The sequence below is a fragment of the Gorilla gorilla genome, chromosome 6, assembly GCF_029281585.2.
Source record: "Gorilla gorilla gorilla isolate KB3781 chromosome 6, NHGRI_mGorGor1-v2.1_pri, whole genome shotgun sequence".
Lineage (NCBI taxonomy): Eukaryota > Metazoa > Chordata > Mammalia > Primates > Hominidae > Gorilla > Gorilla gorilla.
This window is the reverse complement of record NC_073230.2, coordinates 167,621,190-167,645,493: the sequence shown is the minus strand read 5'-3', so window position 1 is coordinate 167,645,493 and position 24,304 is coordinate 167,621,190. Positions and strand designations below refer to the sequence as shown.

Sequence of the window (24,304 nt, the reverse complement as noted above, 5' to 3'; positions counted from 1 at the left end):
ATATTGGTGGTAAGTCTGTTGTCAAAGGTGAGGGAAGCATTCACGTGTCTGATAGTCCGTTTGCTCTTTTTGTCTCCCAACTAACAGTGGTTTATCAGATACTATCATTTTGGATATAATATCAAACTATCTGGTGCTTCCCAATCGAATCACCGTTCCACTTGTCAGTGAAGTTCAAATAGCTCAGTTGCGGTTTCCTGTACCAAAGGTAAGCATGTCCTGGCATCCATTCACATTTAAAAACATCTTGGAGACCTGCCTGCCTGTGGGTGTGGCATTGGGTGCTGTGACTCTTTGTCTCTCCCCAGCAGCCAGCTTGCCACACAGGTCTTGATGCATTGACTATTGGTTGTCCGTCACTTTCCTTAAGAGACTTGACTGATGTGCGCTGATCCTAAAGCTTGTCATGGAGACAGCAGGATGATTCTCACCCCATAGCTGTGTTCCTCAGAGGGGCCCATAGGGATTTAAATCTGCAGGGGTACATGGCCCAGACATCTTAGTTACCTCAGAGAGCACATACTGCATTTGTTTTTATTAAAATGGACAGCCCTCAGCAACAGGCACCAGTTTTCCTGGCAGTCATGATGAGAGCTTCATGTAATAATTTGTATATTTTCTCTCAGATGTTAGAATTCCATTGCCTCTGAAGCCATTTAATGAGTAACCTGGTAGAAGAAGCACTTATACAACAGCTGACCTGGATAAAATGGAAAGAACAAAACTAGATTTTTGTCGCAGCTCTTGAGTTTAGCTGTAGCTTTGCTTTTATGGGTATATTACTTGCTGTGGCTGGGCCACAGTTTTGTCATCTGTAAAATGGGACAGCACCCAGCACACTGAGCTGGTTGCAGATACTGATGTCACCTTCATTTGAGCAAACTAAATAAATAACTGCAAAGTAGTCAAGAACATGAGATTCCTTCTGCTGACTATGGAAGGGGTGGGTGGAGTGAAGGATCTCTCATGGGCTAAGGAGCTTTTCAGTCACTCAGGTGTTGGATCCCATGTCTGTTTAGTCTGTCTGGACTTTGGACTCCAGAAGCCAGTGAGCATTACCACCGTGGTGGTGTCTGTAGTAAGCAGTGCACACCACATTATTTATTTTTACTGAAACAGGATGTGGTAAGTTGGTCCTGTTTCAGTGGATATATTGTTTTTATTTTTGTTTGCTGAAGTAGAAGTAGATCGCTTTCTCCTGATGCCTTTTTACTTTTTCTGGTTTAATTAGATCTAAATAATGGTGCACAAATTAACAGACATGCAGAGGTATCCTTATATTTTTTAAGAGTAACAATATGCCAGTAAATTTGTTGCTCAAATTGGTTATATCGCTGGCATTCAACAGCTTTAATGTGATGCTGTATATTAGAAAAGAATATCTTTTTTCCTTAACTTCTGACTCTCACCTCTGGAAATGCAGGAATCCCTTTACTTGTAGAAATCCTTGTGTTCCTCTGCACCTAAGCCTCTTATGCTCTGAGTACAGGTGAGCACCTGAGCCTGGATCTGGCTGCCCTCAGCTGCATGGGCTTAACAGCCAGTGCCGTCAATAGATGTGGCCAGATTATCTCAACTTCAGACATGTGAAAATATAAACAAGAGCTGCTTCGAGTTTTCCAAGTGTGTTCCTCTGTGGGGGGACATGTATTCCTGTGCTGATTGAATGAGGAATATCACTCTGTAATTTTTTTTTTTTTTTTTGAGATGGAGTCTCGCTCTGTCGCCCAGGCTGGAATGCAGTGGCACAATCTCGGCTCACTGCAAGCTCCGCCTCCCGAATTCACACCATTCTTCCACCTTAGCCGCCATCACACCTGGCTAATTTTTGTTTTTTAGTAGAGATGGGGTTTCACTGTGTTAGCCAGGATGGTCTCGATCTCCTGACCTCGTGATCCGCCCACCTCGGCCTCCCAAAGTGCTGGTATTACAGGCGTGAGTCACCGCGCCTGGCCATCACTCTGTAATTTTAAAAAAGGATGTGTGGGGGCAGAATGCTTCCTACCAAAAGGTGACTTGAGCATCTTTGTTTGCCTTGGAAGAAATAAGAGTGAATTTTTTTTTATTTTATCAATAAAACAGTATTTTCGGGAAAGGACTATATTTGGTTTTTTTGTTCGTTTATTTATTTATTTTGAGACAGGGTCTTGCTCTGTCGCTCAGGCTGGAGTGCAGTGGCGTCATCTCAGCTCACTGCAAGCTCTGCGTCCTGGGTTCAAGGGATTTTCACACCCCAGCCTCCTGAGTAACTGGGACTACGGACATGCACCACCATGCCTGGCTAAATTTTTTGTAATTTTAGTAGAGATGGAGTTTTGCCATGTTGGCCAGGCTGGTCTTGAACTCCTGGCCTCAAGTGATCTACCCACCTCGGTCTTCCAAAGTGCTGGGATTACAGGCATGAGCCACCGCGCCTGGCCAAGACTATGTTTAAAGTCTATGAATAATACATATTTCAAAGTTGCAGTTTTCTCCTCTCTAAAATAAGTTTAATGACAGGATTGCATAGAATTATTCTGAAAATGGAGCAGCATAGTTACTACATGTCTAATGCTTAGTGACAGGTCTGATACAACCTCTCATGTTATTACTCACTGTAGCACCAGGATCTAGTACAGCTTGGTGGCCTGTGTCACCAGCCTCCTTGAGATAAGCACGGTACTGTGCTGGGTCCTCTGCACTCGGCGTCCCTTTGCCAGGAGCGCGCTCTGGGGCTGCGTGGGGCTGTCTGTCCTCGTGTCTCTGTGGAGGGGTTGTCCCTCCAGAAGCCCATCTGTTCTCCTCTGAGCCAGCCTCACCCGGGCACTGCTGCCTTGCCCTGCTCTTGTTTGTCTCAGCACCTGCTTCTCCTGTACACATTTGCATTTCCCCGCTGCTGGGATGTACTCGGCACCAGAAGAGGGTCTTTATTCCCTCGGCACTCCCAATTCTCGAGACGGGGTCAGGTGCGTAGCTATCTTCCATGCCAGTTAAACAAGCCAGCCAAGGGTCTAAACTTCAGTTTGTTCTTCTTTTCAGGGTGTTCTAAGGATACATTTTATTGAAGCTCAGGATCTTCAGGGGAAAGACACTTACCTTAAGGGACTTGTCAAGGGAAAGTCAGACCCTTATGGAATCATTAGAGTTGGCAACCAAATCTTCCAAAGCAGAGTCATCAAGGAGAACCTCAGTCCAAAGTGGAATGAAGTCTATGAGGTGGGGTGTCGTGTCTGCTGTGTTGCTGGGGTGGTGGGCTGAGCCCTGAGCGGGATGGCCAAGCTCTCATTCCAGCACAGTCACGTGGGAGTGTGGCTAATTTAGGCCATCATTTAAATGTTCCTTGTTTAATTTCCCATCTTTAAAAAGTGTCGTACCTTCTTTCCTTACTACACAACATTCTTGTCATGCCAACAAGTAATGTTTTAAACCTTAATTACATAATGCTATCATACTGAATGATCAGCAAAATATTTTTCATAACGTGAGTAGCTTGTCTTTCTAAGTATAAAATGTTACGTGTGGTTATTAATGCAGTAAACACAAAAATGAGGTTAGTTATATACCTCCTTGCAAGCTTTTTTTTAAATTAGGACATCTTCACATGTCAATGAATAGAGATCTACGTGATTTTTAATAACCATTCCATCGAATAGACGCCTTCATCTGTTTACCCAGAGAGGCCCAGGCTATTCAGTTCAGCATTACAAACAGTGCTGTACAAGTAGAATGTGAGTGTCTCTTTCTTCACTCAGCCAAGTTTTCCCCAGATAAAGCTCTTTAAAGTGAAATTGCTGGATCAAAAGTTACACATTTTTAAAGGACTGAAATATCTTTGTAGAATTACCCTTCAGGACAGTCGTGTGATTTATACTTCACCGTACGACTCCTCTCCCCCACTCCTTTGTGAGTCTGGTCTCTTGCCAGTTTCTTACCCTGAGTGGTGCTAAGCAGATAACTCGTGGTTATTCCAAGATAGCATCTGAGTGGAGCCACTTCAGGACTAGAGGGATGTGTCCTGGATCTTTGGTCTGTCTCATGCCTTGCACCAAGCTTGTGGGTGACGTACCATGACCTTGTTGGAGTGATTGAACTTGATCTATTGAGTCGCAATCCAGGATCCCTAGAAACAAGCACGGTAGCCTGTTACTGTGTGGCAGGTGTTTCAGTGACCTCCCGTCATCAAGAGGTGTGTGTGACTCGACAATAAAAAAATAAGTGTTCTAAAAGAATTTACCAGCTGGGTGCGGTGGCTCACACCGGTAATCCCAACGCTTTGGGAGGCCGAGGTGGGTGGATCATTTAAGGTCAGGAGTTTGAGACCAGCCTGGCCAACATGGTGAAACCCCGTCTCTACTAAAAATACAAAAATTAGCCAGGCATGGTGGCGCATGCCTGTAATCCCAGCTACTCGGGAGGATGAGGCAGGAGAGTCGCTTGAACCCAGGAGGCGGAGGTTGCAGTGAGCCGAGATCGCGCCACTGCACTCCAGCCTGGGAGACAGAGCGAGACTCCATCTCCAGAAATAAATAAATAAATAAATAAATAAATAAATAAATAAATAAATAAAAAGGATTTACCACCAGAGAAAAGTACCTGGTCATATTTACTACAATCATCATATCATACTCAGTGTATGACTATATTAGTAAAAATGCACTGAACTACTAACCATTGATGTTTTAGGCTTTAGTGTATGAACATCCTGGACAAGAATTAGAGATTGAGCTCTTTGATGAAGACCCAGACAAGGATGACTTTTTAGGAAGGTAAATAAAGCCCTTTGTGGTTATTGGAGGAGGGCATGGGGTCAGTCTTTTTGTTTAATAATCAAAAATATGTTTTAAAATACATTTGTATACTTGTTGTATATTCATTAAATGGTTCTTAGATATAACAGTTGTTTCACCTTGGATTTCTTAAAACATTTTTATTCCTAAAAGTTTCACATTTAAGAGAAGTGAGTCTTCTAGATCTGTGCTGTCTATTACAGCAGCCACTAGCCTTAAGTGAATTAAAGTTCAATAAATTAAAAACTCTATCTGAGTGGCACTCTCTTTGTTTACAAGGCTTAAAGCTACATGCAGAACCTGCCGCCGTACTGAGTTCTAGTGGACAGTTCTATTCCAGATTGCAAAAATGGGTTTTTTAAGTTTTTTGAGTTGCTGGATTAATTTTTGTCAGGATATAGTAATTCACATTGGGAAAATAAATACTGATTTGTTCACTTCAATTGAACAACTAGTATAGCTTTAAAAATAAACTTTTAAAATGGTTATTGTTTGACCACCATTTGTTAATATCAATTATTTCTAATTAATTTAACCTAATTAAGTTATTTGACTGAATTAAATTGTGGCAAAAAAGATGTAGGGATAGAATACATTGGAGAGGTTCATACCTCATCAAGAATGGCCCTTGCACGTTGCGGCCTGACTTGAGAGTTCATGAGACTTCCCAGGACAACTAGGAACAATTGAGAGATTTTAAGCCAGACAGGGATAGATCAGGTGCTCATTCTAGGAAAATCGCTATGTGGATTGGATTGTCGGGGGCTGAGCTTAGAGACTGGCAGACCAAATAGGAGAGTGTGTCATAGACCAGGACAGAGAGAAGGCGGTGTAGACATAGATTGTGGGGGGCAGAAGAGGCTACAGGAAGAAGTGGGAGTATAATCATCACATCTAGTTGTATCTGGCGTCTGGGGGTGGTGCCAATCTTGGAAGTACAGGAGGTTTAGGGGAACGGGAATGGGCCTCCTCTCAGATGCACCGAGTGAGGGCGTCCATCGGGCTCGATGCAGCATTGGGTCTAGAGCCTGGGAGCAAGGGTGGGGGAAGGTGAGGTTAGCGTTCACTGTGCGAGTGAGGAATCCACAGTAACGCACAACCCTACTGGAGTTGCGAGTGAACGTATAAAATAAGACGTTCCGAGAGGACGTGTAAAATAAGAGTGTTGAGATGCTTTTAAACATTTTTTGATGCATATAACATTGTAGGGAAGATGAGTTGTTTTTGTTTTTGTTTTACAGCTCTAACCTCAGCTGGGCCAAACTCAGTATTCTGAGCTCACAGAAACTCCACCTCACTCTTCCTTACTCTCCTGACACTGGGGGTGAGCTGGAGGAAGCTTGTGGAAGAATAGTCTGTTCCTTGATAAATTATTAGCGTTTTGTTGCATTTCTGGAGTGCTTGTTCATAGACAAATGCTTAAGGTTGTTTGAGGAAGAAATGTGTTTTCTATGTTTTAAAGTTGTTTCAGTAAGAAATGTGTTTCTATGTTCTAAAGTTGTCGTATTGTTATTTTTATAGTCTTATGATTGACCTCCTTGAAGTTGAAAAGGAGCGCCTTTTAGATGAAGTAAGTTTCCCTGGAGTGCGGGTCTATTTACAATTGTTGACTGAGCCCCTGCCCTGTGCCAGAGGAGCCACGAACCACCCCTTCACCATCGCACAGCGCAGGAATCCTAATTAGTATGGCATGAACGACATTTACTTCACATATACTAAGAATTTAGGCCTTTTAGAAATAGCAAATGAAAAATAAATTTAAGAGTCCATTCAGGTGCATGTTGAGTCCCTACCATATGCTGGGAATCCTTACGGATATGAAGCATAAACTGACGTTATTGCAGACAAATATGCAATCCCCTGCAGGAGTAAGGGCAGGGCTGTGCGAGATGCCCCCTAGTGATGGAGATTTTCAGGTGGTTGGAGGGAATGGTGGAGAAGGCACAGTGCAGCCAGTGAGGCATCTCACGTGAGAGATGCCTGTAGAGACAGTGGGAACTCATGGCAAGGAGACTCGACTTCCACCATTTTATTGCTATCAGAATAAAAAGTATCAAAAAGGAAACATTTGTGGTGGCTTCTAAAAGAAGGGTAAGATTTAGATAAATGAAGCAAAATTAAACAAAAGTGTTGAATTCTGCTGCTTTCGTAATCACACGTTTCCCTCCCTTGAGTGTTCATCATTCATTGGCTGTGACATCTCGTTTTCCTGGGTGTGCCAGGCACTGGATGGGCAGTCCTGCCCATGGCTTCTATCATTTAGCATTTGAGGAGCATCTTTGATTAATTATTTTGTGACTTTTAAGCTGATACAACTGTATACTATTTTATTAGTATAGAGTGATGAATTAGAACAAACATTAAATCGTTTGATACTGAAATTCAGTATTTGGAATCAATGTTGTATTACCTCTTACCCTGTAGATTCCGTTAAAGGCCATTTGGTGGAGCATGCTTGCCTATGCCTGTGGTCCCAGCTGCTGGGGAGGCTGAGGCAGGAGGATCGCTTAAGCCCAGCCTGGGCAACACAGCAAGACCCCTATCTCAAAAAAAAGAAGTCTATTCATAGAAGACTTTACTGTCTCTAGGTAGTGCTAGAAAACATTTGAATTCTTACGTGTAAAGTAGGAATGATACTAGTACTTGCTTAGGGTTTCTGTCGGGGTCACGGGGTTCGTGTGTGTAAAGCACTTAGAATGGTCGCTCACCCCTGTTGCTGCCATCGCCTCCAAACGTGAGGTCACTGGCATCCACAGAGCATAGAGCTGGATATGGTGAGGCTCAGCCTTTGCGTTACTGAGAACTGTTGATGCCTCGTGGTTACTGAGCAGCATGGAACATTTGTAGAGACTGGGTTTAATTTGGATTTTTGATTCAGAAGAACTTTTGCTGAAGTAAACATTTTTTCTCTTCAGTGGTTCACTCTGGACGAGGTTCCCAAGGGGAAGCTACACTTGAGACTGGAGTGGCTCACGTTAATGCCAAATGCGTCAAACCTCGATAAGGTGCTGTGAAGCATGTGCTCTTGAAAACTACCTAACCAGCTACTCCTCATAACTGAGCTTGGTCTCTCAGTTGTGTTGCTACTTGATTTTCTAACAATTATAGCAGTAATTTTCATTATTGTGTAATAAGTCACTACAGTAGCATCAGGGATAAATTAAAGGTAATGGAGTTTTTAAAATGAAATTTATAGGTCCTTCATACCTGTTTTATCAGATCTTCAGTTTTGAGCTTGTTAAAGTGCAGGGATTTGTAGAGCCAGAAATCACCTGAGTGCTTCATTTAATTGACTTATATATGGAATAGTAGTCTTGTTATTTAAAAGGCATTTATTGTTTTAGTTCTGTCTCTATTGCATGGATTGGATGGTTTCTCACCTTTCTTATTTTTAGCGTAATCAACATGATAGAATCAGATAGAAATAGTATCTAATCCTGTGGAAACATGGCTGCTAAGGGCTTTTTCCTTTCCTTTTAGGTGCTAACAGACATCAAAGCTGACAAAGACCAAGCCAACGATGGTCTTTCCTCTGCATTGCTGATCTTGTACTTGGATTCAGCAAGGAACCTTCCGGTAGGTAACACAGTGGTAACACCTGTGGGTGCGTATTTCCTAGCAGCTGCTCTTGCTTGTAACCACTGCTTTGTGCAGCACTCTGCATCACCTGTTCTCTTCTTGTTGTGTTTTCACTTCACGTCCAAGTGCAGGAGAGTGGCAGTGGAGAGGGAGAAGTTAGTGTTTGCTCTGGGAGTGCATACATTTCTATTTACACATTTAGCTGGATTTGTGCAGTACATAGGAAAAGAAGATGAATAGTGGTTAGGAGAAGAGGTTAACTCTCTAGAAAATCACTAAGTATTAAAACTTAGTTGCCTTAGGATGGAAATTGTTTCTCTTTGGAATGGGAATAAAATGAAGCAGCTCTGATTACAAAAAGCAGATTCCTCATGGCTGTCGCAGGGCTGTGCGTGAGCCGCTGGGCCTTGGCGATCCGTGGGGCATCAGATGGCAGAATGGTGCTGCTGCACGAGCGAGCTGGCCTCCGGGTGCCTGGGATGTTTCTCGCAGAACAAAAAGGAAGCCATGTCTTGGAATGACCTACTGCCAGATACAAGACACTCTGTGCCTAGAAGCATATATTTTTGTTTGTATCAGAATTGTTCATTCGTAGAGAAAAAATGTAAAATGTTGTTTTATAGGTAATAACCGTAACCATAGAAAAGGAAGATCTTACTAATTCAATCTTGTGAGGCATAGTGTGCTCTCCCGTCATCCTACCTTAAACCCTGCTAGTGAGGATAGTGGTGTGGTCCTTAGTCATGTCATCTTGTTTGATGATTTTAGAGTGCCCATACACTTGCTGACCAGGCACTCAGTGTTTATTTCATCGTGTCCACAGCTGCTTTTGTTGGAAGAAAGACTGCTGCCACCCGGTACAGAAGTTTCTTTCCTCCCCAAGTTGTTCATTGCATAATTCCTCCTCCACAGTAAATACTCATCCACCCAAGTGCATTTGTACATAAATCGTCTTCCTGTATCTTTTCTCCCTTTGTCAGTGTTTACCAGGGAGATAGACAAGAAGGCAAAGAAGCGTTTAACTCACTTCTCGACACACATCCTGGACCTCAGTTATCGGCCTCTCGATCCCCTGTAGTCTTGCCTTGCCGTGGTCAGACTACGCTTCATAGTTCACGATATGCACACCCTTGGCTTCCTCCAGCACCTTCCACGTTCTGAGAACTGTGCATTTCCTTGAGCTTTGCACAGAAATGAAGTAAATACTTGTGCACCGGTGCATTTTATTTAAAGTTATCTACAATTAAGATATGATTGATCACTTATATTTCATACTGGGAGGATGTGATTGTACTCTTTGTTGTATATAATTGTATATAATTGCACTGTTTATTTCAATGAACCTTTCTTGACCGATTTTAACTTCTTAAAAGAATTCTTACATTTCTCTTAAAGTATTTACCTTAGCCTTTGATCAGTCTTCCAGTCTAAAGTCTGTGACTTTACCTGTTACAATTTCAATTTGGAAAAAGTTATTTCATTAAGTATTTAATCTTTCCACAGAATTTCTATACAGTAGAATTGTTTGCTTTTAGCCATGGTAATGTTTGTTGTAAAGGCTTCCATAATGCCTGATGGAAGTGAATTTGTTTTCTATTTTAGGGTAGAGAGAATAGTATCAGTGAATTGACTACAAAGGGTTAGGCCTCTTTAGAACTGTGTGTGTTGTCACATTAAATTGAAATTTGAATAATGTCACATAAGCAAAAAAACAAAAACAAAAAAAAAACCCCAGAGAGAATGTATTGATCTTCTGTTAAAAGGGCACTTTGTGCATGGAATGTGCTGTGGCCATCAGAAGCAAAGGACCTTTGCAGAGCCGCGGGGTGCCCGGCGCGGGATTAAGGGGCGTCCCGCGGGCTCTAGGATCCTTTGGCTCTGGATTAAGGAGCGTCCCGCGAGCTCTGGGATTCTTTGGCTCTGGATTAAGGGGCGTCCCGCGAGCTCTGGGATCCTTTGTCGCTGGATTAAGGAGCGTCCCGCGAGCTCTGGGATCCTTTGTCGCTGGATTAAGGGGTGTCCCGCGAGCTCTGGGATCCTTTGGCTCTGCCTCTCACTGTGGTGCTCCTGGTGCTCTCATTGACCACAATCCACCGTTCTCTGCTTTCTCCCCTGGCTCCACTGCCCTAAGAGCATCTACGAGGGAAGCTTTGGGTGTGGCTACTTAAAAGAGAGGCGAGCGTCGGGACTAGTGTTTTGTGAAAATACCGCCTCAGTCTATAGAGCACTATTTGTGAGTCCTCCGGGGTTCTTTCTTCCTTTGTCTGTTTGGAAACTGCCAGAATGTGGACTGGAACTTCTAACGCAGTTGGCTGGTGGTGGACTGATGTTGCATGCTTTTATTTTCTTGCATGATTTTAACTATTGTGTATTTATTTTGTGCTTGTTTTGTGAAATGTAACACTGTTGTAACATTGGAGAACATCTGACCATGAGATGAACAACCCTGGCAAGTAGAGAAGTGGTCCTCCATTCCTCAACTGCTACTGGCTCGTTGAAAAAAACCTCTCCTGAGGAGAAATGAAGCCATAATGATTAAAATTCATTTTCTTGTGGTTCATCTCAATGTGAGATGTAAATTTTTTTGTAAAGTTTCACAAAACTGTTTTAAAATCTATCCCCTCCTTTTTTTTTTTTTTTTTAATTTGAGATGGAGTTTTGCCCTTCTTGCCCAGGCTGGAGTGCAATGGCATGGTCTTGGCTCACTGCAACCTCCACCTCCCGTGTTCAAGTGATTCTCCTGCCTCAGCCTCCCGAGTAGCTGGGATTACAGGCACCCACCACCACGCATGGCTAATTTTTGTATTTTTAGTAGAGACAGGGTTTCACCATGTTGACCAGGCTGGTCTCCAACTCCTGATCTCAGGCAATCCACCCGCCTCGGCCTCCCAAAGTGCTGGGATTACAGGTGTGAGCCACCATGCCCGGCCTATTATCCCTTCCTGATCAAACACGCAAGAGTCAGAACTAGGGCCTTCTTTGAAAACCCTGCTGTGTAATCAACTCTCAGTCGTTTGGGGGATGGTCACGTGAAGATAGAAATTCACCCATTTTTTTAATAAAAATTTGCCTTCACTTACATGATTTACCCAGAGCTCCTAAGGGAGAAGAAAACTATATTAAGTTTGTGATTCACTTTCTTTTAAGACACTTAAAGACCTTCCTGGAGTGGATAATTGAGCGTGTCTTTGTTCCCATCTCATCATATGTTGCCCGTGGTCTGTATGTCTGGCACTGGATACCTGTGCTGTTCTCTGCTTGCAGTAGAGAGCCGTTTTCACCTGCTTCAGGGCCACAGGGGTCCACAGCGTCTTAGTCATTAGCCTAGAAAGTCAGACTTCATCCAATTGACAGTGAGATTCTTACGGCCCAGTTGTCCATTAATAGAGCAGTGATAGCGCTTTGCATTTTTGTAGAGTTTTCATTTCTATTTCCAAAGGATTTCCCTATGCATTCTCAGTTTATTCTTATTTTTTAAAGTAGGGGGAGGGTAGGGGGCAAAACTTGAAGAGCAGGTATTTTGTTTGTTTATTTACTTATTTATTTTAAATTATATTTTTAAGTTATAGGGTACATGTGCACAACGTGCAGGTTTGTTACATAGGTATACATGTGCCATGTTGTTTGCTGCACACACCAACTCGTCATTTACCTTAGGTGTTTCTCCTAATGCTATCCCTCCCCTCTCCCCCTACCCCCTGACAGCCCCCAGTATGTGGTGTTCCCCGCCCTGTGTCCAAGTGATCTCATTGGAAGAACAGGCATTTTGCCCTATCTTACAGATGAGGAAAATCAAGACCCTGAGGGGTTAGGTGAGCTGTTCAGAGTCACAGCGATAGTAAGTGGTAACCACAGTCTCTCTGGCTGTCTACTCATATATGTCTAAGGCCTTTTTCAAGTCAAAATGAGGTCAGCAGTACCTGTTTTACTGCTTAAAAGTAACAGCAGCATATCCTGTTACTTTTAAGAAAATAATTTTTTGCTTCTGATGATTGTTAGCAGAAAATTTCATCATAGACTAGTGTAAATGTGACTAGATAGCTCCCCTGTGTAAAGTGTTAGTTTATCTCCAATAGCTTTTCCAAGTTGCTTTTTCCCATTCTACAACTGCTTCTTTTTGCAGAAAGGAAGTGTCTCTGACCTCGTATCAGGAGGGTTACCAAAATCAGCTTTCCTGCAGCATTATCCAAGTTGCACACTGTACTTCCTTATTAGAACATATGCATCACCTAAGATGTTCCATAAAACAAATGTGAACTTTTCCCCCACCCATTGGTTTTCAACATGAAGCCAGATCAGTGCTTCTGCAGTTTTCCCCAGAGGGCTGAGAGCCTTGCTGTCACTGGTGAAGGCTTTGACGGCTGCCAACCCAGTGCTCTCTTACTTCCTACCCACTCAAAACCACCTTGAATTCCAGCTCCAGGAGTGCATTGCCACCAGCGATCCCCATCTGCAAACTTAGGACAATAGGAATTTTTCCTAGGCTGGAAACGACCTCTTCATAATGTGGATTCTTAGAACTTTGCCCTCCTTCTTTTGATGAAATTCTGGGCTTTAATTTCAGGCTTGAACAAGAAGGACTTTCTCTGACTCATGGTGGCCAGCTTTACATCTTAAGCCTGATATGACAGCATACTTACTGAGCACTTTCCAGGAGCCAGGCAGGGGTCTCAGGGTGCTACTTGTTTAATCCCCAGACCCTCATTATCACTTTACAGATAAGGAAATTAAGACAACACCAAGAAACCAGATGACACAGACTAGAGATTCCCAGGCACGGCTTCAGTGCGTGGCAGAGCTGGAATTGGAACTCAGCGTGGGCTCAGAGTTCGGGTGCTTGGCGCCTCCTGTCCCCTCGACCCTAGTGCAAAGTGAATTTATTGTCACTTTATTAAGTTCATAGATTCATCAGTCTGTATGTGGAATTCGTCTGAGATGAGTGGTATTCGCACTAATGCCTTAAACATAACAGTGCTAGCTGGATAATAGCCACCACTGCAGAGGCCCTTAGGCCTAGTGATGCTAGGAGCTTTGTGCAAGTTATTTTGGCTGTTGTTTAAAAAAAAAAAAAAATGCCGGGCGCGGTGGCTGATGCCTGTAATCCCAGCACTTTGGGAGGCTGAGGTGGGTGGATCACAAGGTCAAGAGATCAAGACCATCCTGGCCAACATGGTGAAACGCCATCTCTAGTAAAAAAAAATACAAAAAATTAGCTGGGTGTGGTGGTGCATGCCTGTAGTCCCAGCTATTCGGGAGGCTGTGGGAGGAGAATTGCTTGAACCCAGGAGGTGGAGGTTGCAGTGAGCCAAGATGGTGCCACTGCACTGCAGCCTGGTGACAGAGCAAGACTCCGTCTCAAAAATATAAATAATAAATAAATAAAAACAAAACAAAAAACACAGGTGGCTCCCACTGCTTCCTGACGGTGAGTAGCCCGAGGCTGCAAGATGAGTAACTCCAGAGGCCTCCCGACGGGGCACCTGCCTGAAGCACTTGCATGGTCTAGTCTGTCTCATCCCCAGAGCCACACAGCTGTCCACTACCTTACACAGCTTCTCCTGCATCCCCTACCCACACACCGCAGCCTCTCTCCTTGTTTTACTTTACTTGATGCATGTTAGAATAATAAGTGTCTTTGGTACAGCCCATATCTATCCAAAAGTGAGCTTCAGGAAGGGTTTGTAGGATATCTGAAGAATGTCAGTCCTTCCGGGCAGCAGAGTTCCCATCCTCATTGTATATGAGCCCCTGGGAAGTGTGTGAAGGATGCCCTCGTCCAGGCTTCACCTAGAGACGGACGCAGTGGATCCAGGGACTTTTGAGAGCTCCACCGGCAGCTTTAAGGTCATGTGAATTCCTGCCTGGCCGCATGTTCCATCTTCTCTCCTGGCCCAGGCTGCCAGTCATGGAAGATTGAGAGGCTAGTTACTCATCTTTCTTCATTATAAAATCTTTTGCTTAGCAAAAAAAAAAAAAAAATTAAACATTTAGTTCAGCTTGTCACAAGTTTGAAGTTAATTACAACTAAAATGATAAATTCTTTAATCTTGAATACTAGTCCTAGAAGGAGCTTGCAAAACAACTCAGTCTTGCCTTTTTGAGGGCAAGAAACTAATGAATTGGAAAAAAATCAATAAAAGTAAACATAAAACCCATAATCATAGGACTATATTTAGAGCCCAAGAAGCCTCTGTGGGGATCCAGCCAGCCCTGACTCCTACCCCGGAAAAGGACGAGGAGCAGAGAGGAGCAGCTCCTCTGCTGGGTGCTGGGTGGGAAGGTGCGTCTCAGTGGCGGTTCCAGGACCTGACCTGGCCTGAGAGGGACTTGGGCGGCTGTGGCCCATTCATTGTGCTTCAAATAAAACCTTTAATTATGATTGGTATTTTAGGGGTTTATTCAGCATAGAATAGTAAATCGAACCCTTTCCTAAAGTCCCACTCTTGTATTTGTGAAATCACAAAGGATCAAGAGGGTGGGGGTAGTAAAAGAATATTAATCATAGGGGATAAGGAGCTGTCTTTTGATATTCATAGATTAAAGGTTCATTCTAAGATGAAGTCTTGGGCATAAAGAATTTTATAGGTGGCATTTTGGTTGTTTGTGTAATTCTGGTGGTTTTGTTTAAAGATTTTTGTTTGTTTATTCCCATAAATTTTCATGTCTTTAACCTTACATAAACTTCATTGCATGTTTTATTAACCCTTGGCATATTCGTTTTCTTCTGACTTGAAAGAGTAACCCATTAGAATTTAACCCCGATGTCTTGAAGAAGACTGCAGTTCAGAGAGCTTTAAAGGTAAACTGTTTTCCCTTCAGGTCACAGAGTCAATGAAAACATATTGAAAGAGATGATACTTTGTCTCATAAGTTTATTGGCAGATTACCTCCCATATTTATATAGTAATTAATTGTCTAGTGGAAGAGACCCTACTTTTGTTATCCAATAATTCGTAGTTAGAACAATTAAAGTCCACTTTGAAGGTAAATTTTATAAAGTACTAGTATGATAAATTAGATTATTTTCCTGTTGGCTTTAGGCAACTCTCTCTAAGGTGATTTAAGTGTCTATTTTAATTGGATTTGAATTTGTGAAAATTGTGATATAGACATTCTACTTAAAATCTTAACTGATGTTTAAATCATGACTTAAAGGGTATGCCTTGTGAACTGTGAATATACATTTAAATATCACCTCTTCCAATATGTTGAGTTAGGGTCATCTCTGAGTCAACAACTTCATGGCTTCTGGTGCTGCTGGGTTTGGGTGATCTCTTGAGAAGCTTTCAATTTCATTAAATGAGGTCTATTGAAAACTAAGCTCCACTCCCTAAAATATGACATCCACGTGTGTGCTCTGGCAAATTGTTTAAAAGTTTTCTTATGATTTAATGTTTTATTATTTTTTCTTTAATTTCTTTGAATATTTTAGGCTTAAATTTTAGGGAGAGGTGGGGAATTTTAAATGAAATTATTTAAAGAAAATTCTATCTATTCTAAAGAAACAGGAACTGTTTTTAACCAGTCTCATCTGGAAAAAATGAGTTAGATTTCAAAAGTGCAGGAGACTGGCAGAGTCTGCTTTATATTGTGGTATTTGCGAACCCCCACTTCGTCCTGCACCAAGGAGATAAGCTGTGGGTTACTAGGGGTTCCTCCTGTGGAGTACTAGTTAGCACAGTAGTTGAAATAACTGTGCCCTCCAGAACATTGAAAGGAATTACATCAACACTCTTCTTTGCTATCTGAGAACATAACGTTAAGGCTGAAGGCCCTGAAATCAGACTGTGTTTAAATTGCAACCCAACTACTCAGCAAGCAGTGTGACCTCCAGCAAGACACTTCGTCCACTCTGTTGTGTTATTTGTAGAATGGAAGGAGTAGTATCCTCTTCATGAAATTATCTAATACATTAAATAAAAGAATACATATGAAAGTGCCCAGTGTAGCTAGGATAATATATATTTTAATTGTTATGTTATTAAATTAGCTCACCTAGTTTCCAAAAATGCCCATTTTGTAAACATGCAAACTGAGGTTCAGATAGATGCAATATTTAGGTCTCAATAATCAAGGGATAAATAGAGCTGAGGTTTAAGTTCAAGACAATCCAACTTAACGCTTATATTTTTATTATACTTTGTCCCTTTGACTTGTGCTGATGGATTTTGAATATTGCATCATAGTAGAAAACTTAATGATTTAACCTTGTTTCATAGGATTGAAAACATCATCCATTTTAAGATACATCATTATTTTATGAACCACTAAGATTTTAAATGCCGCTAAGTTTTGACAGTGTTTATTTTATACTTAGAGAATTTTAGGATAAACAGTTTTATCATGTCACTGACAGGTATACCTAAACAGAAAATAGAAGCGAAATAAATTGGTTAGGGCAGTGACAACTCTCACTACTGCCAACCTCCCCCAAAAAGGTATATATTATCGATTTAAGATTCATTCTGTTTTCAGGGATGTTAGAAAATTGGGGAAAAAAAAGTACATGTTTTAAAATTGACAAGATGCAGTCAATCTCTAGGAACAGGTGACCACTTTTTCAGAGATGAAGTGTTTATATTAGTTAAGGAGCACCCTTGGTTTCTGTATCTAATAATAGAACTGACTTAGAAGTAGCAGTAGGTGATCTCCCTCTAAAGTCCAGGGGTTCTGGCCTGGGGGTCTGCCACGAGCTACCTGTGGCTCCAGCCCGAGGGGACACAGCCTCCTGTGGGGCCAGAACTTAGTTACTTGGCCGTGCCTGACTGCAAGGGAGGTTTGCCAACAAAATCTTTATTTACAGAGGACTTGTGCTCAGCTAAAACTTGGGAATTCTAATATTAAAGGAAAAAGGAGAAAATTAACTTGGGGAAAAATTAGTATTCTCTTCCACGGTAATCTGTAGCCTTGGAAACTTTTTTTTAACAGTACTTATTTCATTTTGCAGAATTCATTCACATCAGAAAGATGAACCAGAAAATAGATTATTGCAGTAGGTTTGAACTAATAATATTTCTTCCAATAATGATAGGATTTTGACACCTGTTTCTGACATTGCTGTATTGTTGAGTCTTGACTCTAAAATTATTTAACTCAAAAACATTTTTGTGACCTTCTAATTAATTTCCACTAACACAGATATTTAACTGCATCTTCTTGTGGGGCTAAGTTATAAATAAACCTCATGTCACACGTATCTGCTGCTTTACTATCTTCTCCTATCAACTATCTGTGCTAGTGTGTACTTCTTACCGTTTTCCCTAGTCCTGAATTTTTTCTTCATATTTATATCTGCTTAATTTAATATGATTCTAAACTGATGATTATTCTTCCAGTCAAAATTATTTAGCAGCTGGTAAGCAAGATTTGATATATGAAAGCTTAAAAATGCTCAAACAGAAGACGCTAAGTTGAGAACATAAAACCATATATCTGACACTCTGTACTATTTTTATTCCCACCAGAGAAATATTCTGAATTTTACGTTCTTTTACATTTGTCTTTTAATGATTTTTGGTTTTCATTAATTGCACTTTATTCATTTTCGTTATCCTTGTAAATAAAAGAACTTTCGAAAAGTGTGATTAACATTAAGAATTTTTAGAAGATTCAGTTTTCCAAGGTAGTTGGCTTTAAAAATACCAGACCCTAACCTTTAAAATTTGTGTGCAAAGGAAAGTTTTGTGGTTATGGTTTGGGGTGTGTGTAGCGTATGTTTTCCCATTAAATTGTTCCCAGATATTCCCTTAAATATCAGAGATAAATAAAAATGACTACTAATATAAGCCAGTAATTTCATTTTTGGTTAAGACCCATTTAAAATGTGTTTATTTATTTTGTCTGTTTTCTGTTTGTTTTGGGTAGTCAGGGAAGAAAATAAGCAGCAACCCAAATCCTGTTGTCCAGATGTCAGTTGGGCACAAGGCCCAGGAGAGCAAGGTAAGGCGCTCGCCCTGGACTCAGCCTTGGTGCCTGTCGTGCGGGCGCTGTCCGTGTTGCCGTCTCACCTGGGGATGCTGGGTTGCAAATGCATTCAGTTGTGTGATAGCGTGGGCATCGAGACCAGGGCTTTTCAGATCTATTTTTTCTTAAATCAGTCATTTGATATAGATAACCAGCTACTTGAAATACCAAGAAATATACTGTTCATTTTTTAAAATAACTTCAGTGGCTAGGTGTGGTGGCTCCTACCTGTAATCCCCACAATTTGGGAGGCCGAGGCGGGGAGATCCCTTGAGGTCAGGAGTTTGAGACCAGCCTGGCCAATATGGTGAAACCTCGTCTCTACTAAAAATACAAAACTTAGTCGGGCATGGTGCCGGGTGCGGTGCCGGGTGCCTGTAATCCCAGCTACTCGGGAGGCTGAGGCAGGAGAATCACTTGAACCCGGGAGGCAGAGGTTGCAGTGAGCCGAGATTGCACTACTGCACTTCAGCCTGGGCGACAGAGCAAGACTCTGTCTCAAAAAACAAAACAAAAATAACATTAGAAAGTAATAGATGAATATGTTTTTGCTTGATTTTATGAGTAGACACATGGGAACAATTCCTAAGTTTGTCTTGAGCACTCTATAAATATTGTTTAAAAGAAAACCAACAGTGCTTAAAATTCAACCAATACAGTTAGAATTACGACTTGAAAAGAGGGTATTGCTATTACATATTGCTGTAATATGTTCTACTTTCCTTACAGGAGAAAAAAAATTAGCTGGGCGTGGTGGCACGTGCCTGTAATCCCAGCTACTTGGGAGGCTGCAGCAGGGGAATTGCTTGAACCCAGAAGGTGGAGGTTGCAGTGAGCTGAGATTGCACCACTGCACTTCAGCCTGGCGACAGAGCAAGACTCTGTCCCCCCTACCAAAAAAAAATAAAAAATTAAAAAAAATAAGAAAGAAATTGCCCAAAGTTACAGGTCGTCACTCGCTGAATTGTGAACAGTTTAAGAGACGTGCCCAAGTGCTCACCCTCCTCAGTTCGGAGGAGCTATTACGTTGGTGCAAAAGTCATTACAGAACCGAGGCCAGGCCACGCACACAAAGCCTTTGTCTGTGGGCGCACAGGTTGGGGCGTCATGACACACTCTAAAGGCTTTAGACCGTCTTGTTATCTTTACAACACATCCACGATCAATATATAATAGTGCATACCTGCAAATACGTGTCTTGGAATTTAATTAAGGTCAACCTAAGCTTCTAGTTTTTTGTTTTATTTATTTTCTTTTTAGTTTTCATTCTAAGCTTCTAAACACATAAAACGAGTAGCCCTTTTCCACAGAAAATATCAGAGCTAATAATTTGGATATTTCTTCCAGATTCGATACAAAACCAATGAGCCTGTGTGGGAGGAAAACTTCACTTTCTTCATTCACAATCCCAAGCGCCAGGACCTTGAAGTTGAGGTATTTTATTTGCATTTTTTAATACCAATTTATTGAAATATAATTGACTTTTTAAAGTGTACAGTTTGCTGAGTTGTGACCCATGTATACACCTGGGGATCCATCGCCAGAATCAGGACAGTTGGTAGATCTCTCTGTAACCCGGACCTCCCCCAGCCCCAGGCAAACACAGACCTGCCTTTGGTCACTGTAGATTACTGTTCACATTTTCCAGGATTTTATACAAATAGAATTATGCGGTATGTACTCTAGTTGTCTGTATTCTCTGGTGATAATTATTCTGAGGTTTACCTGTGTTGTTGCAGATACCCACAGTTTGTCTTGTTTTATTGTTGAGTAGTAGTTATGGATATACCACAATTTGCTCATCCATTTACCTGTGAGTAAGACATTGATAAAAGATTGGGTTCTTTCCGGTTTAGACCTATTACATATAAATCTGCCATGAATATCACATACAAGACTGTGTGTACATATGCCTTCATTCTGTTGGGTAAAATGCCCAGGAGCAGGTTGCCAGGTTCATGTTTAGCTTCTTAATAAACTGCCAAATTGTTTTCCAAAGAGATTGTGCCACGTCACATTCCCACCGAAGTGCATGTGAGTCGAGCGGGCCCCACATCTCGCCAGTGCTGTGGTGTTAGTGGGTAGATAGGAGTATTTCCGGGTGGTTTCAGTGTCATTACTAATGACGTTGAGCACCTTTTTATGCTTTTTTACAGTCTGTGTATCTTCTATGGTGAAATGTCTATTCAGTTTTTTTGCCTGTCTTTTTTATTAGGTTATTTGTCTTCTTAATACTGAGTTTGTAAGACGTTTGGGGTTTTTTTTTTTTTTAATGTTTCATTCTTTTTGAGATGAAGTCTCACTCTGTCACGGAGGCTGGAGTGCAGTGGTGCGATCTCAGTCACTGCAGCCTCCACCTCCTGGGTTCAAGTGATTCTCTTGCCTCAGCCTCCTGAGAGCTGGGATTACAGGTGCGCGCCACCACACCTGGCTGATTTCTTGTATTTTTAGTGGAGACGGGGTTTCACCATGTTGGCCAGGCTGGCCTTGAACTCCTGACCTCAGGTGATCCACCCACTGTGGCCTCCCAACGTGCTGGGATTACAGGCGTGAGCCACCGCACCCCGCCTCTTTGTTTTTGAGAACAGAGTTTCACTCTGTTACCCAGGCTGGAGTGCAGTGGTGTAATCACAGATCACTGCAGCCTCCACCTCCTGGGTTCAAGTGATTCTCTTGCCTCAGCCTCCGGAGTAGCTGGACTACAGGCAGACACCACCATGCCTGGCTAATTTTTTTATTTTTTGTAGAGAATTATTTTATTTTTTGTAGGGTCTCACAGTGTTGCCCAGACTGGTCGCAGACTCCTGGGCTCGAGCAGCGATGTTCCCACTTCTGCTTCCCCAAGTGCTGGGATTACAGTTGTGAGCCACGGTGCCCAGCCTCTTTTTCTTAATATGGCTGTGTAGTTGTTCAGCGTTTGTGCAGTTGTTTAAGTCTTTGTTAAAAAGATTATTATTTGCCCTAATTTATTAGCTTAGCAACTTTCCAGAAATTCAGTTGCCCATATGTATAGGTCTGTTTCTGGAACTCCTTCTGTTCCATTGTTCTATATGTCTGTCTTTATGCCAGTATCACACTGTCTTTATTATTGGTGCTTTATTAATCTTTTTATTTTTTTTTCTTGAGGCAGGGTCTCACTTTGTCACTCAGGCTGGAGTGCAGTGGTGCAGTCATGGCTCACTGCAGCCTTGACCTCTTAGGCTCAAGCAATCCTCCCGCCTCAGCCTCCCAAGTGGCTGGGACTAGAGGTGCACACCACCACACCCAGCTAATTTTTGTGTTTTGGGTATGTGTGTATGTGTGCCTCAGCCTCCCAAGTGGCTGGGACTACATGTGCATGCCACCATACCCAGCTAATTTTTGTGTTTTGGAGGGGCGTGTGTGTGTGTGTGTGTGTGTGTGTATTTATGTATGTAAAGATGCGGTTTCACCACATTGCCCAGGCTGGTCTCGAACTCCTGAGCTCAAGCCATCCACCCACCTTGGCCTCTCAAAGTGCTGGGATTACAGACGTGAGCCATCATGCCTGGCCTGTCTTCTCTCTTCTTCTTCCTAATAAGTCTTACAAGATGTTTATTGATTTTATTTTCTTAAAGAACCAATTTTTTGTTTAATTGTCATTATTGCTTTTCTTTTACTATTTCATTGATTTCTACTATGATCATTATTATTTCAGTCCCACTTACTTTGGGTCTTTGCTTCTCTTTTTCTAGTTTCTTAAAGAAGAAGCTTGAGACATTTCTGTTTTTATAATGTAGGCATTTACTCCAATAAATTTCACTTTAAATTCTGCTGTAGCTACATCTCACAAATTTTGACTTGCAGTTAATGTCTCCTTTTGATTATTATTATTTCCTTAATTTCCCTTTCAATTTTTTCCTTTGACCTGTGTATGGGTTATTTTGGTCTGTTATTTAGTTTCCATATGTTTGGGGATTTTTTTTTTAATCTTTCTATTATTGATTCCAATTTCATTCCATAGTGGTCAGAGTACATACTTTGTATGACACGAGCCCTTTTATGTTTGAGACCGGCATTATGGCCCAGAGCACTGCCTGTCCTGGGACACGCTCCACGTGCACCTGTAGGCTGTGTGCCTTTCTGGTGTTGACGAGTGTCTCATGAATGTCAGTAGGTCAGGGTGGTTGGTGGCATTCGCATTGCTCAGGCCCTCTGGGGCCTTACTAGTTCTCAGACTGCTTCTTATATCAGGTATGAAGAGCATGGTGTTTAAATCTCTGAATTTATGTTTTTTCCTCAGCCTCTGTTTTTGCTTCTTGTATCTTGAACCTTTCTCAATAGGTGTGTGTGAACAGCCAGGCCTAGGAGACCTGGTCATGCCACTTGCCCGGCCCTATCTCATTATTCTGTGTTGGTTGTTTTATTAGGTTGGTGCAAAAGTAATTGGAGTTTTTGCCATTGAAACTGCAATTACTTTTGCCCCAGTCTGATACTTTTTTACATTCTGTTTTATACAAAAGGATTTGTGTTTTGTCTAGCTGGTTTTTCCTTCATAAAGTGCACTTCTATATTCTCAAAATAATCTATGCTTACTGGACCTTGGATTTTAAAAATAATTTTTAAAGTTCCACAAACATTGTCATAGTTATTTCATTTGAAACTGCTTTTGTGATTATAGTTTAGTTTAAAAAGAAATATGCAATCAAGCTTTTAGGTTTTCCTGAGTAGTTATGTGTTAATTTCTCTGACCATTTTTGTATAGCCTGAGAAACCTTCAGAGTTCTTACTCTATTTGATTAAATTATTTTATATTGCAGCCATCTAACAGGAATAATTCCTGTTGCAGAGATAATGCAGAAGGTTATTATACAGGAAAAAGAGGCTGGGCATGGTGGCTAACACCTGTAATCTCAGTACTTTGGGAGGCTGAGATGAGAGGATCACTTGAGGCCAAGAGTTTGAGACCAGCCTGGGCAACATAGTGAGATCCGCCTCTGTTTTTAAAAAAATTTTTAAATGCCTTGCTGTAAATTTTCTTTAATGTGGATTTTGAATAGAGAAGGCTTAAAAGGTACTTAGAAATGTATTGTCTCCATAAATGTCATGAGTGGAAACTGTATACATCATTATGAATGTATATTGCCACCATTTTCCCAGGGGTTAAAAGACAGGTAGACTATTGCCTGTTAACCCAGGGTTCTCCAAACCGATTGGTCATTATTGTCGTTACTGCTTTTCTCATTTGTCATTATTACATCATTTCTTTCTGTGCTCATCGTAATCTATAATGAGGTAATAGCAGATCTTTTGCTTGTTAACAGTGTTTTGTGTCTTTGTTAGGAGATTTCGTACCATGTTAATCATTATGGAAATACTACTTAAGAGAATATGGCTGAAATATGTTTGGGTTTTTAAAAATATCTTTCTTACAGACTAATATTGTCTGTGGACCTTTCTACATTTGTTTGTTTGTTTTTGAAACAGTTTTGTCACCCAGGCTGGAGTGCAGTGGCGCGATATCAGCTCACTGCAGCCGCCTCCTCCTGGGTTCAAGCGATTCTCATGCCTCAGCCTCTTGAGTGGCTGGGACTACAGGTGTGTGCCACCATGCCCAACTAATTTTTTGTATTTTTAGTAGAGACGAGGTTTCACCATGTTGGCCAGGCTGGTCTCGAATCCCTGGCCTCAGGTGATCTGAGCCTCCCAAAGTGCTGAAATTACAGGCGTGAGCCACCCCACCTGGCCCCTTTCTACATTTTCTAAGTTCCTATCTCTGAGGACAAAGGGTCAGGAGCTTAGAAAACGTAGAAAGGTTCTGCAGACATGATCCTAGTTATGCCAGTGTTTCCACCCTGTGTTTTGCAGGTCAGAGATGAGCAGCACCAGTGTTCCCTGGGGAACCTGAAGGTCCCCCTCAGCCAGCTGCTCACCAGTGAGGACATGACTGTGAGCCAGCGCTTCCAGCTCAGTAACTCGGGTCCAAACAGCACCATCAAGATGAAGATTGCCCTGCGGGTATCGTGTCGTCCTGCAGT

General features: G+C 41.8%; 1 protein-coding gene across 2 annotated transcripts in view; it reads left to right on the top strand.

Annotated features, from left to right (window-relative positions):
- ESYT2 (extended synaptotagmin 2) overlaps positions 1-24,304 on the top strand; it is a 104,475-nt gene that overhangs the window by 67,643 nt on the left and 12,528 nt on the right. The window contains exons 8-17 of one of the 2 annotated variants that reach the window (XM_031007314.3): positions 88-208; positions 3,019-3,195; positions 4,663-4,745; positions 6,288-6,336; positions 7,682-7,771; positions 8,247-8,342; positions 15,082-15,144; positions 18,210-18,284; positions 19,656-19,742; positions 24,135-24,284. In XM_031007314.3, coding sequence (XP_030863174.3) covers positions 88-208; positions 3,019-3,195; positions 4,663-4,745; positions 6,288-6,336; positions 7,682-7,771; positions 8,247-8,342; positions 15,082-15,144; positions 18,210-18,284; positions 19,656-19,742; positions 24,135-24,284 — 991 coding nt within the window. The remainder of the gene's footprint in view (positions 1-87; positions 209-3,018; positions 3,196-4,662; positions 4,746-6,287; positions 6,337-7,681; positions 7,772-8,246; positions 8,343-15,081; positions 15,145-18,209; positions 18,285-19,655; positions 19,743-24,134; positions 24,285-24,304) is intronic. The other variant, XM_031007313.3, reaches the window with a different exon arrangement.